The sequence below is a fragment of the Danio aesculapii genome, chromosome 13, assembly GCF_903798145.1.
Source record: "Danio aesculapii chromosome 13, fDanAes4.1, whole genome shotgun sequence".
NCBI lineage: Eukaryota > Metazoa > Chordata > Actinopteri > Cypriniformes > Danionidae > Danio > Danio aesculapii.
Window position 1 is genome coordinate 39,046,551 of NC_079447.1, and position 15,867 is coordinate 39,062,417.

At 34.8% G+C, this 15,867-nt stretch overlaps 1 protein-coding gene across 2 annotated transcripts in view; it reads right to left on the bottom strand.

Moving 5' to 3' along the window:
• marchf8 (membrane-associated ring finger (C3HC4) 8) overlaps positions 1–15,867 on the bottom strand; it is a 223,674-nt gene that overhangs the window by 13,902 nt on the left and 193,905 nt on the right. For both annotated transcript variants that reach the window (XM_056470851.1, XM_056470852.1), the window contains one exon: positions 2,226–2,361. In XM_056470851.1, the coding sequence (XP_056326826.1) occupies positions 2,226–2,361 (136 nt within the window). The remainder of the gene's footprint in view (positions 1–2,225; positions 2,362–15,867) is intronic.

The window sequence follows — 15,867 nt, forward strand, 5'->3', positions numbered from 1 at the left end:
GGGTTGTTATAAGCTAAAGGTGTGTCAAGTTTTGTATTTATTGGCCTATAAATTGGTCACTGACTACTAGATATAAAGGATTATCTGACAATGGTACCGAACATAAGTGTGTATACTAATTTATGCTTCTGTTAGTGAATGAGCCTTTAATCTGGTTAGGAACCAAGTTGTGGGTTAATGGTCTGCCATTGGTAAATGTTGGATTGTAATTGACCCTAGTTAAACTAAACAAAAAGTGCTCTAAATTCTTGTTACTGCTATATTATTTAGCTGCTATACCTTTTCAGAAAGTACAACATTCTTAAAATAATTTAAGTACATTTTAACCACAAACAGCAATGATCATGGAATGTATAACACGTACATTTTGTAGATGCAGTAAATGTTTACACGGCACATCATGAATATTGCAGCTGTTTACTTGTTGAAAGGGGCTTGATGTTGATTTGTACAAGTTGTTTATGTAGTAGGAAAATATGTGTATTCAAATGTTTCTTAATTCTGAAAACCAGAAGAAATTCCTCTAACTGTCATTGGTATTCATAAACTAGCTGTAAAAAGTGAACAGTAAGATATTTAAAGGGTCACGAAACACCAAAACACATTTTTGAGATGTTGACAGTCATATATATGTCCCACGTTGCTAGAAACACTATTAGGACACATATATTTCACATATAATGTAAAAATTGGTTGTTTTTGCTTTATTTCAAGCAAATTCGTTCTTCCGGTTTGAAAAGAAATTTTGAAGCTGCGTCGTCGTGATGAGATCGTCGTGTGTACTCCAGCGTGAAGACTGGATGTCTGTACGGGTGGGTACAACGTGACATCTTTGAGCTTTTATCATTAATTCAAAAGATAGACTTGGTTTGAACCAATCAGTTACAAATTGTTACAGTGTTAGGATGGCAGAGAGATGCCACGTTGTGTTGCCAACCATAATTAAAACAAGTGGAAGAAGAAGAACTGTTTGGAGACATGGGTCATCAGTGTTGTTTATAAATGTGCTGCATTAAAGGTTTTGTTTTCATTTCCCCGCTATGAGAGCGTAGCTGGACTCACGTGTGGATTACAGTGGTCTGCTAACACACGACATAAATAAGTTTGTAAGGCATATTTTTTAACCGAGAGCATTTCGCAACTGGAAATCGTGAAATCCAGATTTGCCACTCGTCTCCTTTTAAAAAAGGCGCAATTCCAGTTGGTGCTGATTGTCCTGTCTCTACGGATTTGGTAAGTGTGTGATCAATGTTCTTTGTTTATGTTTATTCAGATGGCAAAGTTAGTTACTATCGTCAGCAGTACTGTAGGATTTCGACCACATTTTGTGACAGGATTGTCTATACACACACGACTTTCCGATGCTACCTATCAAGAGCATCTAAGTTACAGAGAAATGTGGAGGGTTTTTTTTCTCCCATTCACCATGCGGAATTAAACATTGCATTAAAACTACACTCTTCCAGCAGTTTCTCGTGTCCAATATCTTGTTTGTCATGGGGGGCATGCATGAAATGTTCCTGAATGAAAATGCCTGCATTTATTTGATCCAAAGTACAGCAAATACTTTTAATTTTTTAAATATTTTTACCATTCGAAATAACTGTTTTCTATTTGAATACATTTTAAAATACAATTTATTTCTGTGATTTCAATGCTGTATTTTAGCACCATTACTACAATCATTCGATCCTTTGAAAATCATAATATTTTGATTTGAAGCTCAAAAAAGAAAAAGCATATAAAAAATGCTTTTAAAAGAATTAAAATAAATTTCTGTAAAAGTTTTAAAAAAAGCATTTATGAAATAGAAATGTATTGTGGCATTATAAATAGGTTTAGTTCACCACTTTTGATCAATTTAAAAGTATCCTTGCTATAAATAAAAGCATTACATAATTTCCAATCAGTTACTTTAAACAGTAAAAAAATATTTCAAAATGTTTCAATTTTTGCTGTACTGTGGATGAAATAAACGAGAGACTTCTTTAAAAACTCTAACTTGTCCTAAACCTTTTTGACTAGTAAACTACAAGCAGCCCAGCATTCATTTCTTTCCAATGAGACAGGCATATTGTGTGGGTAATGGATGCATAAAGATCTGCGTGGCTGTCAGTCAGAGGAATGTGAACATTCATTAGAGGTAACAAGATGGGGAAATGATTGTTGGGAAGCAGGCAGACAGTGCTGGATGAGCTTGTGCTAAACAGGCTGGTAGTCCTAACCTTGTTTGATCTCCTCTGCCGTGCGGTCAATGAGGACGTAGAGAGACCAGACGACGCAAGTGATGGCGATGACATGGAAAGTGACTGAGCACATGATCTTCCTCCTCTCGCTAGCGGTCATCTGAAGCTTCTCCCACTGCAAAGAGAAAAATAAATAAATAAATAAAAGACTCAAACAACTGTTGTTGTAAAAGAAAGACTTTGATGATTGCAATCAATATAGTAGTCTGTGTACTTCAGAGTGCTGTACAAACGAAATCGGTGACCTGGCCTTTCTGCTCCATAAATATTTCATGTGTCTTAGTGTGAGTGATGTCTGGACTCTCAGGTCTCTATGACCTAGAATCCAGATCAACAGAGCTTTTACCAGAATAAAAACAGAGTGATCATACCCAATTAGCCTGTTCAAGAATTTTACTTAAACCTCTTTGAATAAAAGATTTATTATAGACATGTTGCAGGATAAATTCACGTCCCTTACTGCCTCCGCTACTCTATGTTGCCAAATCAAGTCATTTTGCATTGCATACTTGGACTTGTTTTTAACCCTTCCATGTTTTCGTTTTAAAAATCTGCACCAACGTTGCTGCTAGAAGGAATTCAGCTGTGATTGGAAGATAAAGATAAGTATTGATGTTATTTATTTAATTATACATTAATTTTATTTGATTAGTGTCTACTTCAACCCTTAACCTAACCCTCACAGTAATGTAAAAACATTATTTGTTGTACAGTGTCACAAAACTTATTCCATATTGTCGTGATTATCCTCAGCTGTATCCCATCTGGACTTCACCGCACCCCAAGAGATACAGCTGAGGACACTCGCGTCAATATAGCATTATATTTGTGACACTGTACAACAAATAATATTTTTACATTACAATGAGGGTTGGGTTTAGGGTTGAAGTATATGCTTATAAAATAAAATGAATGCGTAATTTAATAAATAATATAAATACTTCTCGTTAACCTCCGATCGCAGCTGTTACCCTTCTAGCAACAAGTCATGTTTATTCATAATATTCTTCCAAAATACATGAAGGTATGCAACAGAGAAAATATTCTGGTAACATAAACAGTATGTATCTTTACAGTATGTGAGCAAAGTACATCCAGTTATATTGAAAAATAATCATTATTGCCATCTTTGTAGAGATCCGTGTATTTTACAAACCTTAAATGGTATGTTTTGCTTGTAGTTATGTGTATTTGAATGTCTGAAACCTAAAATGAATGTTATTAGTTTGAAAGCATGGATAAATTGGGATTTATGACCTCTTACTGTTCCTCAGCGCGCTACGTCAGATTTTAACGTTGTAGTGCTCTGAATGTTCTAATCACACCAGTGTGATCGTACGATTCAGGGACCAGCCAAGGCTGATCATACCGGCGCGATCATACATGTAAAAGGGTTGATATGAGAACATTAACAGTGTTAAGTGGGAAGAGGAAGTTTGGGGTTAGCGATTCTGAATCTTTTTTTTTTGTATAATACAATATTTACATTTATTTTGGACAGTTTTTGGGGAGATGCTTTTGTTAGCAGTATCAGGCAACACTGCATTAAAAGCACTCAAATTACACATGAAATCAAAACTCACTATATTGATTTTGCTAGTTCACATTGCTAGGTTTGTGTTGAACAATTCATCTGTGCATGTCATTAAGATAAAAAAAAATGTTTGCTAATGTAATCTTTAAAAATATGAAAATGCACTTGCTAATTGTTTTCAGTTAAATTCTCAGGTTACGTCTGTCTGAGGTATTGGGTGTGGTTAACATACTTAACAACGCCTCTCCAACTGTCAGTTTAGACAGTGTTATAATGACAACAAACAGAAATGGTGAGGAGACCTAACCTCTATTAGGTTGTAATGACTCTCCCAAAACACTTTTCCTGATGTTTCTGAACAAAATGCCTATTTTGCTACATTCAATCAGTTCTTCCAGTAGAAAAAACAAGCCACGTCCACAGATTATTTTATTTTAATTAATATTCCACTTCTCTAGGGACTGTGTCACAATAGGAAAAAACAAAACAAACAAAAATGCGGCAAAAAAATATAATAAAGTGCATGGATAATTAAAACAAAGTCATTATGATTATATTAAGAGTATAAAGCTGTCAAACTATTTAAAAAAAATACCATAATAATTCCTGTACGACAAATCTGGAAAGAACAGAAATTAAAACATTGGCCAGCACTTCTCTAATTCTGGACTCAAATCCAGACCCAGCTCCATTTCATACTTCAAGAGCACTAACTGTTTGTAAGGAATTAAAAATGTGAATTTCCTACTTTGATAAACTCATATTAAACTTGAAAATCTTTTGTTTAACTTTTAATGTCTTTGACAAAACTCTGAAACAAAACCGACAGTGATATATCTAAAATTTTCCTGTGTGACATTGTTGTCATGACATTCATATATCTATATAAACATGCATATAGTGATATACATCAGTCAGATACATACATTCATTATAAAAATATTTTTAAAATAAATCATTATAAAAAAAATGAATTTGTTTATTTAGCCAAAAGTCTTAGTTATTAAATTATTAATAATAGCTAGAATTTTTTCTTAAAATAATGACCCCAAAATTTGAATAATTCAAATTGTTACAGCAAAAATTTACATACGACTGCATGAAACAAAACTATAAATATATTTTTATCAGATAACAATGTATAATTATCAATGTAATTTGAGGATTTTGTAACTGAGCTGGAAATGCACACGTGTTTACAAATCAAACGCAGGAAGTCTGGCAACTTTACACCCCTATTTGCCTATTCCAATCTTCTTGTCACCTCTAAAAAAATTGTTTTAGCCTTGAGGGGGAATAAATCACACATTTAATTTTAGGTGAAATACTATATTCCTGATCAACAGGCTCAACTATTTTAGCAACACCTTGTTAATGACTTTAAAAAAACAAGCAGATCAGCATTCAATCTTTTTTTTTAACAGAATGGGATGCACCAAAAGGCACATTGACTGTCAATGTGGCACCAGTGAAATGATTTACCGAGTCTGATGGAAGAACTGACCTATGTAAACACCACTGACTGCTCTTGCAATCTGAATGTGAATAAACATTCAACATCAAGAAGACTGGAATCTATTATATCAGCAAAGGAAAGAGAATCTCCCTTGTAATGCCTTTGGTTGTGAAATGAGACACTCGAGCACACATGGGTGTGGAGTTCAGCTGTACGCAGATTTCTGACCATGTTGTTGTCAATGAAAATGATTATATAAGGCTGTCAGTCACTTGGGTAAACAGATTACATGAACAAAAGCTCAGCTATTTTAGGTTGGACTAATTTATCATATGGCAGCCCAATAATACGTTTTTAAAACCTTTACTTTTCTAAACAGCGGTATACCTTGAAAACGGTTATTGTCCCATGCCTAGTCAAATATAATCACAATCAGCTCCAGAACTCTTTTGTATTCCAAAAAAAACCTTAAACTGTAAAAAGACTGTTCTCTTATATCTTCTCTCCTGCATCGGATCAGGGTGTGCGTTTAATAACAGTAATACAACATATTGCCATTAAAGTGAGCAGTGCAACAAGTAAACATTGTATTTCTCAAAGTAAACCCACACTCTGATCTGATGCAGAAGACATAGGTGAACAAAACGGTTTTAGGTGCACAAAAGTGTTCTTGGAGCTTTGGTTCTTGGAATGTTTTTTGGTTCATGTGAGCAGTGCTGTCTATGGAGGATGAGAGAGCTCTTCGGATTTCTTCTAATATATCCCAACTTGTGTTCTGAAGATAAACAAAGGTCTCAGGGGATTGGAACTACATAGGGGTAAGTAATTATTAACAGAATATTTGAGTGAACTAACTAGGGCTGGCTAAAATGTGAATTCCGATTTTTTTTTTTTTTTGCTTAAAATCAAGATTACGATCTTCTCACGATTCTGTAGATGTAAAATAAAAGTTAATATGAGTAGGCTATTATTAAAACAACAGTAATAACAATATGAGGCCTATGTGTAGGTCTGCTGTTGGTTAAAATGCTAAATTTTATATAGACTTGGAAAGGTGGACTTTTTTGTGTCCTGGTTGTTTATTCACGGTAAAGTGATGACATCAGAATACAACTATTCATAACTCTAAAGTTGAACTATTATGTTTAAGACATGTGCTTCTCATTTATCATTGAGAACATTATTAGACCTTTTTTCACTGGTAAAATGAGACATTTGTCATTATCAGATTCCCTCCTGCATTATATTCAACATTATACAGGCTAGAGTAGTTATACTGACACTGTTAAACATTTATTCTCATGCACAACACTCTGTGTTCTCTATGAAAGAAAAAACATATTAAATTCTTGTCATAATCATAACTCTAAAATGCGATATGATCATTTAAATGATGTGCGCAGGTTTCACTTTTACTGCCGCGTTCGTTCATGTCATGGCTGCCGTCACTTTGAGAAAAAAACACACATGCAAGTCATACTTCCCGCACGGCTCCCAAATGATCACTTTGTGCAACAAACTGAAAGCTATTTACAACATTATAACCTGTTATTCACAGCAGGATCTGTTTATTAAAGTAAACAAGGCGGGCACGCGTGCATGCCCTCACTGAAGTAAGCAAACAGTGCGTTAGCTCATGCCTGATTTCGTGCCTGCGAATACATCATTACATTAAGATAGAAATTATATTTTTGAATTTTACAGAAAAAATACAGTATGTGACACTTTTAACACCATTTGGTGGTGTCCATGTTGCTGAGCAAATTATATAGGCTAAAACAGCATGTGAAGACTTGGCGACTGCCTTTATGCTTCTCTCCTGACCTTGAAAATATAAAAGTCTGAATCGTAGAAAACAGAATTAAGATCGTGTGTAGGGTCGAATCGAGATCGCGTTTTTTTTTTTTTCGATTAATTGTGCAGCCCTAGAACTTACCCTTTAAAACACCCACACTGTAAAACCCAACAGTCAACTTTATCAAATGAAATGAGTGTAGTTAGCTCAAAATTGACTGAAAGTTTTGAAAAGTGTTTTGAACTCAGTGTTGAAGGTAATGAGTTAATAGTTTGCAGCAATCAGTTTCTTCAAACGGTTTGAGTTACCTTATTGGGTTTTACAGTACTTAGTTGCTTTGAGTTCTCTTCACCTTTTGGGTTTTACTGCTCAAATTGCTTCATTTACTCAAATAGATTAAGTTCACAGTACTCATTAGGATTAGTTTTTGAACTTAAATGGTTTGCTGTAATCGGTTTCCGCAAACTGTTTGAGATACCTTAACCTTTGGGGTTTTACAGTGCATGTGTATTAAGTTGCCTTAACTTATTGGGTTTTACAGTACTCAGTTGGTTTGAGTTCTCTTCATTTATTGGGTTTTGCTGTGCTCAAATTTCTTTTGTTTACTCAAATGGATTAAGTTCACAGTACTCAGTAAGATTAGTTTTGGAACTTCCATGGTTTGTTGCAATCAGTTTCCTCAAATGGTTTGAGTTACCTTAACTTATTGTGTTTTACAGTGCTTTAATGATATAAAAGGAGGATGTTTTACTTGTCTAAAAGCACATACAGTGAATAAAGTAATTTTAATAACCTAACCTTTTATATAAACCATAAAAAAAAAATTAACGTGTAAATTTCACCTTTGATTCTCACATGCAGCTATCACTGGTTCATGTGCTTTCTCTGTTAAACTGTTGGAGTAACTGGAGCTTTGAATGAGTTGTCATAAATTGGCATCACATCATATAGGCCCGAATATTAGCTCATTTTGAGTCAGACTGATGATCAGACAGATTCAGTGAACTGGAGTTCTTATAAATTCATTGATTCAAAAGAATGATTCATTACACAGGCTGCGGATAAAGGTGTAAATGTACGTATATTCAGACTGATAATTTACTGCAAAGTCAATTTATCATCAGAAGCCATGCCCAACCATATACAGTTGAAGTCAGAATTATCAGCCCCCCTTTGATTTTTTTTTTTTCTTTTTAAAATATTTCGCAAATGTAGTTTAACAGAGCAAGGAAATTTTCACAAACTATTATGTTTAGAAATGTGTTGAAAAAAATCTTAAACAGGGGGGCTAATACCAAGGTCCCTACGATGTTCTGATGTAGAGATACTGCTGTTTTTAAATGGTTGCTAGGTTAGCCTGTTTTATTGCTATAGGGACAAGTGACCGCTTAGTGATGATACATCAAAGCCTCTTGCCAATATGAGTGATATAACTCAACCCTGATGTCTCTATAGCCCCCTTCACGCAGTGATACCAGTAAATATCTGGAAAATTAAAGGAACGACTTTACTGGTAAATTAAAAAAAGCACTGTTTACACAGACGAGGACGTTCTGGAATTTTTCCAGAAAAGACCATTTACACTTACATTCCAAAATACCAGTAAATTCTGACATCATTAACCATAATTTAGCTCAAAATGGCTGCGATTGTATTTGTAAACGTAATAGGTATCCGGCTTGATGGTTTCACTTTTATTTAAAACTTTAGCATTCATACAGCTAATCCCAGAGACATGCAAAGGCAGATGTGCGAGCCACAGCTAAATGTTTACACATTTGACAACATTACAAATTCTGTGGATGGATAAGTATTGTGAACAACTTCTACGAAAACATATGAAGGAACACTTTCACATGTCGAGATGTACATAATGTGTGTGCGTGCATGCGTGCGTGCGTGCTGGTGTTCCTGCATGTGTCAAGCAGAGCTTGAAGGTAAACAAACAGCGGTTTATCATAAGAATTTTATTGTTTTTTTTTTTTCCACAGTTGCATGAAGAAGGAACATAGAAACGTTATCTGACTAACAACTAGCAGCTAAATGTGTCTGGAAAAGTATTCAAAGGCTTTTATTTTCATAAACAGCACGGATGTGGATGCGTCTGATTGGCTGGAGTAGACGTCTCATGTCAGCTCGTTTTAATCGTGAACGCGCTCTTTCCGGCAATCTTCCTTCTGCTTTTACACTGCGCAGCATTCTGGCAAATTACCAGAAATGTTAACTTCTCTTTCTGGAAAATTGCCAAAATGAATTTACCAGTATTTTCAAAAAGAGCCTTCACACATACAGACCTTTCAGGAAAATTGCCAGTAATCTTCCGAAAACTGTCTCTATGACAGTCAAAAACTGGACTTGGACATTAAGTAAAATTGCCTTGCCACATTTTGTTAAAAAAATATAATGCTTAATAACTGTGAAAGGAATACATGTAAAAATGTCTTGCCATATCAGTAAAAAAATATGGAGATTAAGTCGTAAATGTTTTTTCTCATATTTTGAGAAAAATAATGTTTAAATTATTTATTGGAAAACTATAAGTCTGGTAAAGCTGAAAAGAAACAAAAAACTAATGCAGAACACAAATTTCGGTCTTGTTCAAATTTGGGGCTTGAATGATTTTTTTATATGCCCAGATTATTAAAATGCAATATTTAATTTTATTTTTAATTAAAAAATGATACGTCTGATTGGCATGAAGAGATATAGCAACAATCTTGAATGCAAAAGGCATATTTTGACCAAATTTGAGCCTTGTCGCATGAACAGCCTAGGAGGAGATACGTTTGGTTTCAAGGACAGAGTAGTATAACCGTGTGTTAGCTTTCTGAAGCCAGCATAAATACCATTTATGTCCTGCTGGAAAACAACAGTCAGCTAAATTTTGGATGTCAAAAGGGAGCGTAAACTGACAGCAAATTTTACTTTTTGGTTGAACTTTCTCTTTTCACACATGGGGACTAAATGTGGTTATTTAACCAATCACAGGGGTAAGAAGGAGAAGAAGAGGGAAAAAACCCATCAGCCAAATCCTAATCTGAATACTTTGAGAACATTTTGACCTTGTTGTCTACGGTTATTATAAATCCAATTGAATTTCTGATGAGATCTGATCTGCACTCTTCTGGAGAGATGGTGACGTTTACACTTGCTGTTCATTTGTTAACAAGAACAACATCTGTCGACATATAATCACACTCATAATCAATTCAACAGAGGCATGTCTCAAATGTCAATATCCAACTCAACACTCTGAATGAAGAAAGACAGTTAATAGTTTGTATCTGTTAATGGTCAATCTGACATGTCAAAGTGACCGAGTTTGAGTCTCGATTCATCTGGAGTGTCTTAAAAAGGTAACTTGGAACCTCTCGTTCTCCCTCTCTCCCTCTCGAACACACATCACTATGGTGACATAAAGGCTGTCCTAGAGTTGTCCTATTTTAGGCTCCATTTGAGACACACAGCAGCAGAAATTTAATTAAAAGAGGAAGCAGTGGACAAAGACCGAACGCTGAAGTGGCTGGACTTTCATCTCGCTCTTGTCACTCAAAAACAATTCATTAGAACAATTAATTATAAAATACTCCTGCAGGCTTTATGAAGCAACTTGTTTTCAATCATCTGAAAGGACAGGTTGCTTCTCATCTAGACTGATCAGTTATTGTGTCTGCATACAAAACAGCGCAAAGCAAACCCTCGCAGTCATAAAATTAATGCCACTGACAGTGTCTTGAGGCCTATTATTTTATTATACATGGCCTCGAGTGATGTTACTGTTTACATAAAATGATGATAAAATATATTATTTTGCTATTCTGGCTACATTTTATTAGTAACATTTTTAACAAGCAGTATAAACAATTCCATCAAGTATCATTAGACTAACAATTGCTTGCCAGATAGCGACAGCATCATTTATATAATGGTACAGCGACTGCAGTTTTCTAATTATTATTTTTCTTCATAATAAATTTCACTGGATTCCTCAATATAAGACTTTCAGCCAAATCAGCTCTGGATTGAATATTTAAGCTAAAACAAAAGCCAAACTGTCTGCATGATAATGATAAGCTAATGATTATTTTCAAGATAGTCAATAACCAACTCCTATTCAATGGCTCATGTTCAATAAGCTAAATATACTATTTTTATCAAAATTATGATGTTAATCTAAGGGTGCTTTCACACTAGCACTTTTGGTCTGCACCTGGATTTGTTTGATGTTAGAGTACGGTAGGTTTAGCTAGTATGAACTAGGGTTGCACGGTTTACCTGTACTATGGTGGTATTGCGGTTCTATGGCTCCAAAATACTGCTGGTGCCACTGTAGTTTGTAAACGGTAGTATCATCATTATTGGTCCATCTAAAATAGATAATGTTGCATTTGGAAAAGTCATTTAAATGCTCACACATATGTGCAACAATAGACCATTTCATTTGAATAGTCTGTGGAGCCCTACAGTTCCAAAACGGTGTAGAATTCATGCCTTTTTTCATTTTCTAATGCTTCAGTTTGAACGCACATCTGAATCGGTTGATTTCCGTTTCGTCAATATGATTTAGTAGCTACAACAACTGTGACAATCTCTTAAAAAGAACAACTCACAAAGCTACATTTCCAATTACTTTGGATTGATACTTGATAAAACAATAGATGAAAAACCCAAAATAGCAGCAGGAAACATTGAAACGATTTTTGACCACTTAGCCTAATTGTGTTGCAAAATGCTCTTTTTGTAGCAAATTTCATTTAAGTAGGCCAGGGGCGTTGCTAGACATAAAGCTCTACTGGGGCACCAAAAATAAATAAATAAATAAATAAATAAATAAATATATATATATATATATATATATATATATATATATATATATATATATATATATATTATTATTATTATTTTTTTAGAAATATTTATTATAAATAAAATACAATTATTATTCTAAATAATCTTAAATGTAACTGGAAAACAATGTTTAGACAAAACTGGAGTGATATGCTAAGATCATTTAAGAAATCTTTTGCATAAATATTAATTTAATTTGAATGAAATTCTATAGACAATTCAATAAAATACAAAAAAAAGATGTTTTATAGAATTATCTGTTGTCTTAGACTTGACACATGGCAGAGAATTAGGTTTGTTAAGTCTTTAGCTCCCTGACTCCTCATCCCTCCTTTTTGCTTCATACAAAAAAATCAAGAGCCATGCTTAGTAAGATCACCGTCATATTGTTTAAACTTTAGTTTTGTCGACTAGCTAAACAAAAAAGGCTGTTATGCCGGTTTTACAATACATTATGCGTGACAAGTAAGTAGCCTGCTTTTTTGGCGTGCATGTTAACTACTGGGACTCACACCGGCAAAAGAGCAGCGCGTGAGAGAGGCGCACACGCGGTGAGGCGCAATTTCTCTGCGCACACGTGGAGATGCATTAGTTTGCATTTTTTATTAAACACACTGCTTTCACCAGCGTTGGTTCGGTTGCACATAGAGAATAATGTCTTTATTTCGGATTTACCACTCTTAATAAATACACTTGCATATGAAGTAAATCATATCTCAATGCATTTACTGGGGCACTGGAGATTTTTACTGGGGCACGTGCCCCAGTAAATTGGGTCTAGCGACGCCCCTGAAGTAGACCTATTATAACAAAATACAGTATTTCTGACAATTTTCTTTATAATTTGAGTTATGAATTACAGTATCATAATACTACTTGGTTTTGTGATACTTCAGCTGGTATAGTATTGTAAGATGAATTAATGGTATCGCGACAACCCTAGTATGAATGTTGTCATCTCAACTCGTGCGCACCCGTGAACCCTACCAGAGTCTGCCTAAAAGAATTGGTCTGGGGTACGGTTTGTGTAAACTCTGGCACGGCACCGCCAACTGTACAACAAACGGTAACATTCATTCGTGTGTGTTTGTCTGTGTATGACCTACCTTGGCGACAAGCAGAACTGACTCAGTGCAAACAATAATAATGTCTGCTTGTCTCTGCCAAAAACGACTTCTGCAGACATTGTGTGATGTTCTAAACATTTGAAAACAAAAAATTTGCAGCAGATAGACGCAAGTGGCTCTCTGCATTTTGGTTTTGATAACAAAACCAAAAGGTTCAGAAAGAAGGCAGAACAACCGTGATATGCTTAAGTTTCCATTTTTGGCATTTTTTTTTATGGCCGTCACCTATCAACAGCTGTCCAAAAAACAGCAGCTTGATGATGCAAGCATATCGGGGTCAAAGAGCTTAGAATGACCAAGAGACGACAATCAATACGTTCCATTGCAACAGCAGCGCTGAGCAACAGCCCCGGATTCCGCCATTTTGGAGTGAGAGCGGTCGACCATCCATTGGATCTTATTTCTGTCGTGATGGTAAGCTGCTGCTTTGCTTTTTATTTATTTATTTAAAAAGTGCATTAAAGCTGAGATGCAACTTGTAAGACGACAATACAACACTTACTATCACAATCATCAGCACTTTTAATAGTTTATGTTATGTTACACACTGATAATTTACTGTTGTTCTATTTTCATTCCAAAATGGCCGCCGCGCCATCTAGTGGCTGGTTCCCAAATCGCACCAGAGTGTCGCCTCTTGGAGATTCTATGCTCTTTGCCGGGGTTCAGAAGGAAAAAAGACATAGGCTGCGTCTGAAACTGCATACTTCCATACTATATAGTATGCTAAAATCCGTATGCAAGCCGAGTAGTATGTCCGAATTCAATAATTCGAAAATCAGTATGCGGGAAGTACCCAGATGACCTACTACTTCCCGCGAGTTTCTAAAGTGCACATCCCATGCATGCTGCACTATCCAATGATGCCCCGCAAGAGAATTCATGAATGGGAGTGAAGCAACGCAACTGACGCAGGTAGGTCACATGACCGTGACAAAATGGTGGAAGTAGTACAGTATGTCCGAATTCCATTCATACTGCTCACATTCATACTGTATAGAACATACTTCTCTAACGGTCGAGTAGTACGTTTATAATCAAATGCAATACCTACTGTATAGTAGGCGGTTTCCCGATACAGCTAATATGAACACAAACCAGCCGAGGGGGAGCTATCAAACTTGGGTTCGGACCAGGCATTCGGACCAAGTGTGTAGGAACCCTAAATTAATTAATTTTAAACCATCTCAATTATTTTTTTTGCTAGATATTAGATTTTATTATATTATATTAGCTAGATTTATATATCAGTGCAAATAAAAATAAATAGAATATCAATAAATTGTGTAAAAAATTACATATTGAAAAGAAGAGTTGTCTTTATCGGGCTCCTGTGTGTAGGTTCAGTAACATCACTTTTATGGCATAGAATAAGCCCTTCTTATGGTCTTTAAAGTGAAATAACTCAACATAAAGAAAGAAGGCTGAGAAAAATATTAATTTTCGATAGAAATTTCAGATGGCATTTAGAGAATTTTGCATCTGAACTCTTCAAATATTTTTCAGTTGTTTTTAAATGGATAGTTTAACCAAACATTTGATTACATTTATTCTCCCTTATGTGGTTTTAAACATTTATGAGTTTCTTTCTGTTCTGTTGGACACAAAACATGATATTTTGAAAAATGCTGGTTGCTGGGACCCATCGACTTCAATAGTAAGTAAAAATAAAATCAGGAATTTGGAATTCAGTAGGTGACAACTACCAGAATTTTCAAAATACCTTCTTTTGAAATAAATTGATGCCGGAAAGTTACTTAGAAAAGAAGAAATTAAATTGTACAAGTGACTTTACTATGAATAAATGTATATTAGCTGATTAAAGGCTTGCATGTTGCCAATCTATTATACAGAGAGGAAAAAAGTATTCACATATTATAATTAAAAGAATATACAGATATTGAGGAAAACTATACTCTGTTAATAGCAATAATCTGGCCAGAAGTGAAAGTAACAATGTACAACCGATTTGTCCTGCGTGTTTGAGCTTCGGTTCACCATATAAATGTGCATGTGACAGGAATAAGTTCTTTTCAAATTAAAATAAAATAAGCACAAAAACGTTTAATCAAGTAAAAGTACTGCGCTTGAGAAAAGTTCAAATACCCAAAACAATGCTTAAGGACCCCAATCAAGTGAAGTTTCTCAAGTATCTCACACCCTTGATTATACGCAATTAAAAACGCAAAGCCACTTCCAGTCTGGAATGTTCTCATTTAACTACACTGACCATGCGGGGTCTGTTATGAAAGGTTTAAGCACAAAACTATTTCTCAATGGCCACAAACAGAATTTTACATCCGAGAACACAACTATAACTCTCTACATACTGTTGAAGTCAAAATTATTAGCCATCCTGTAAATTTATTTTCCTTTTTCAAAAATTTCACAAATGATGTGTAACAGAGCAAGGAATTTTTCACAGTATATCTGATCATTTTTTTTCTTCAGGAGAAAGTATTTTTTGCTTTATTTTTGCTAGAATGAAAAGCTGTTTTTTTATTTTTAAAAACTATTTTAAGGTCAATACACTGTAAAACCCAAAAAGTTATGGTAACTCAAACCATTTGAGGAAACCGATTGCAACAAACCATTAGTTCAAAAACTAATCCTAATGAGTACTGTGAACTTAATCCAAGTAAGTAAACGAAGCAATTTGAGCACAGTAAAACCCAATAAATGAAGAGAACGCAAACTAACTGAGTTCTGCAAAACTCAAGGCAACTCAAACCATTTGAGGAAACCAATTGCAAACAAACCATTTTGAGTTAAAAAACTAATCTATATGCTTACTGTCAACTTACTCCTTTTATAATAAACTTTCCGTCAATTTTGAGTTAACTACACCCATTTCATTTGAG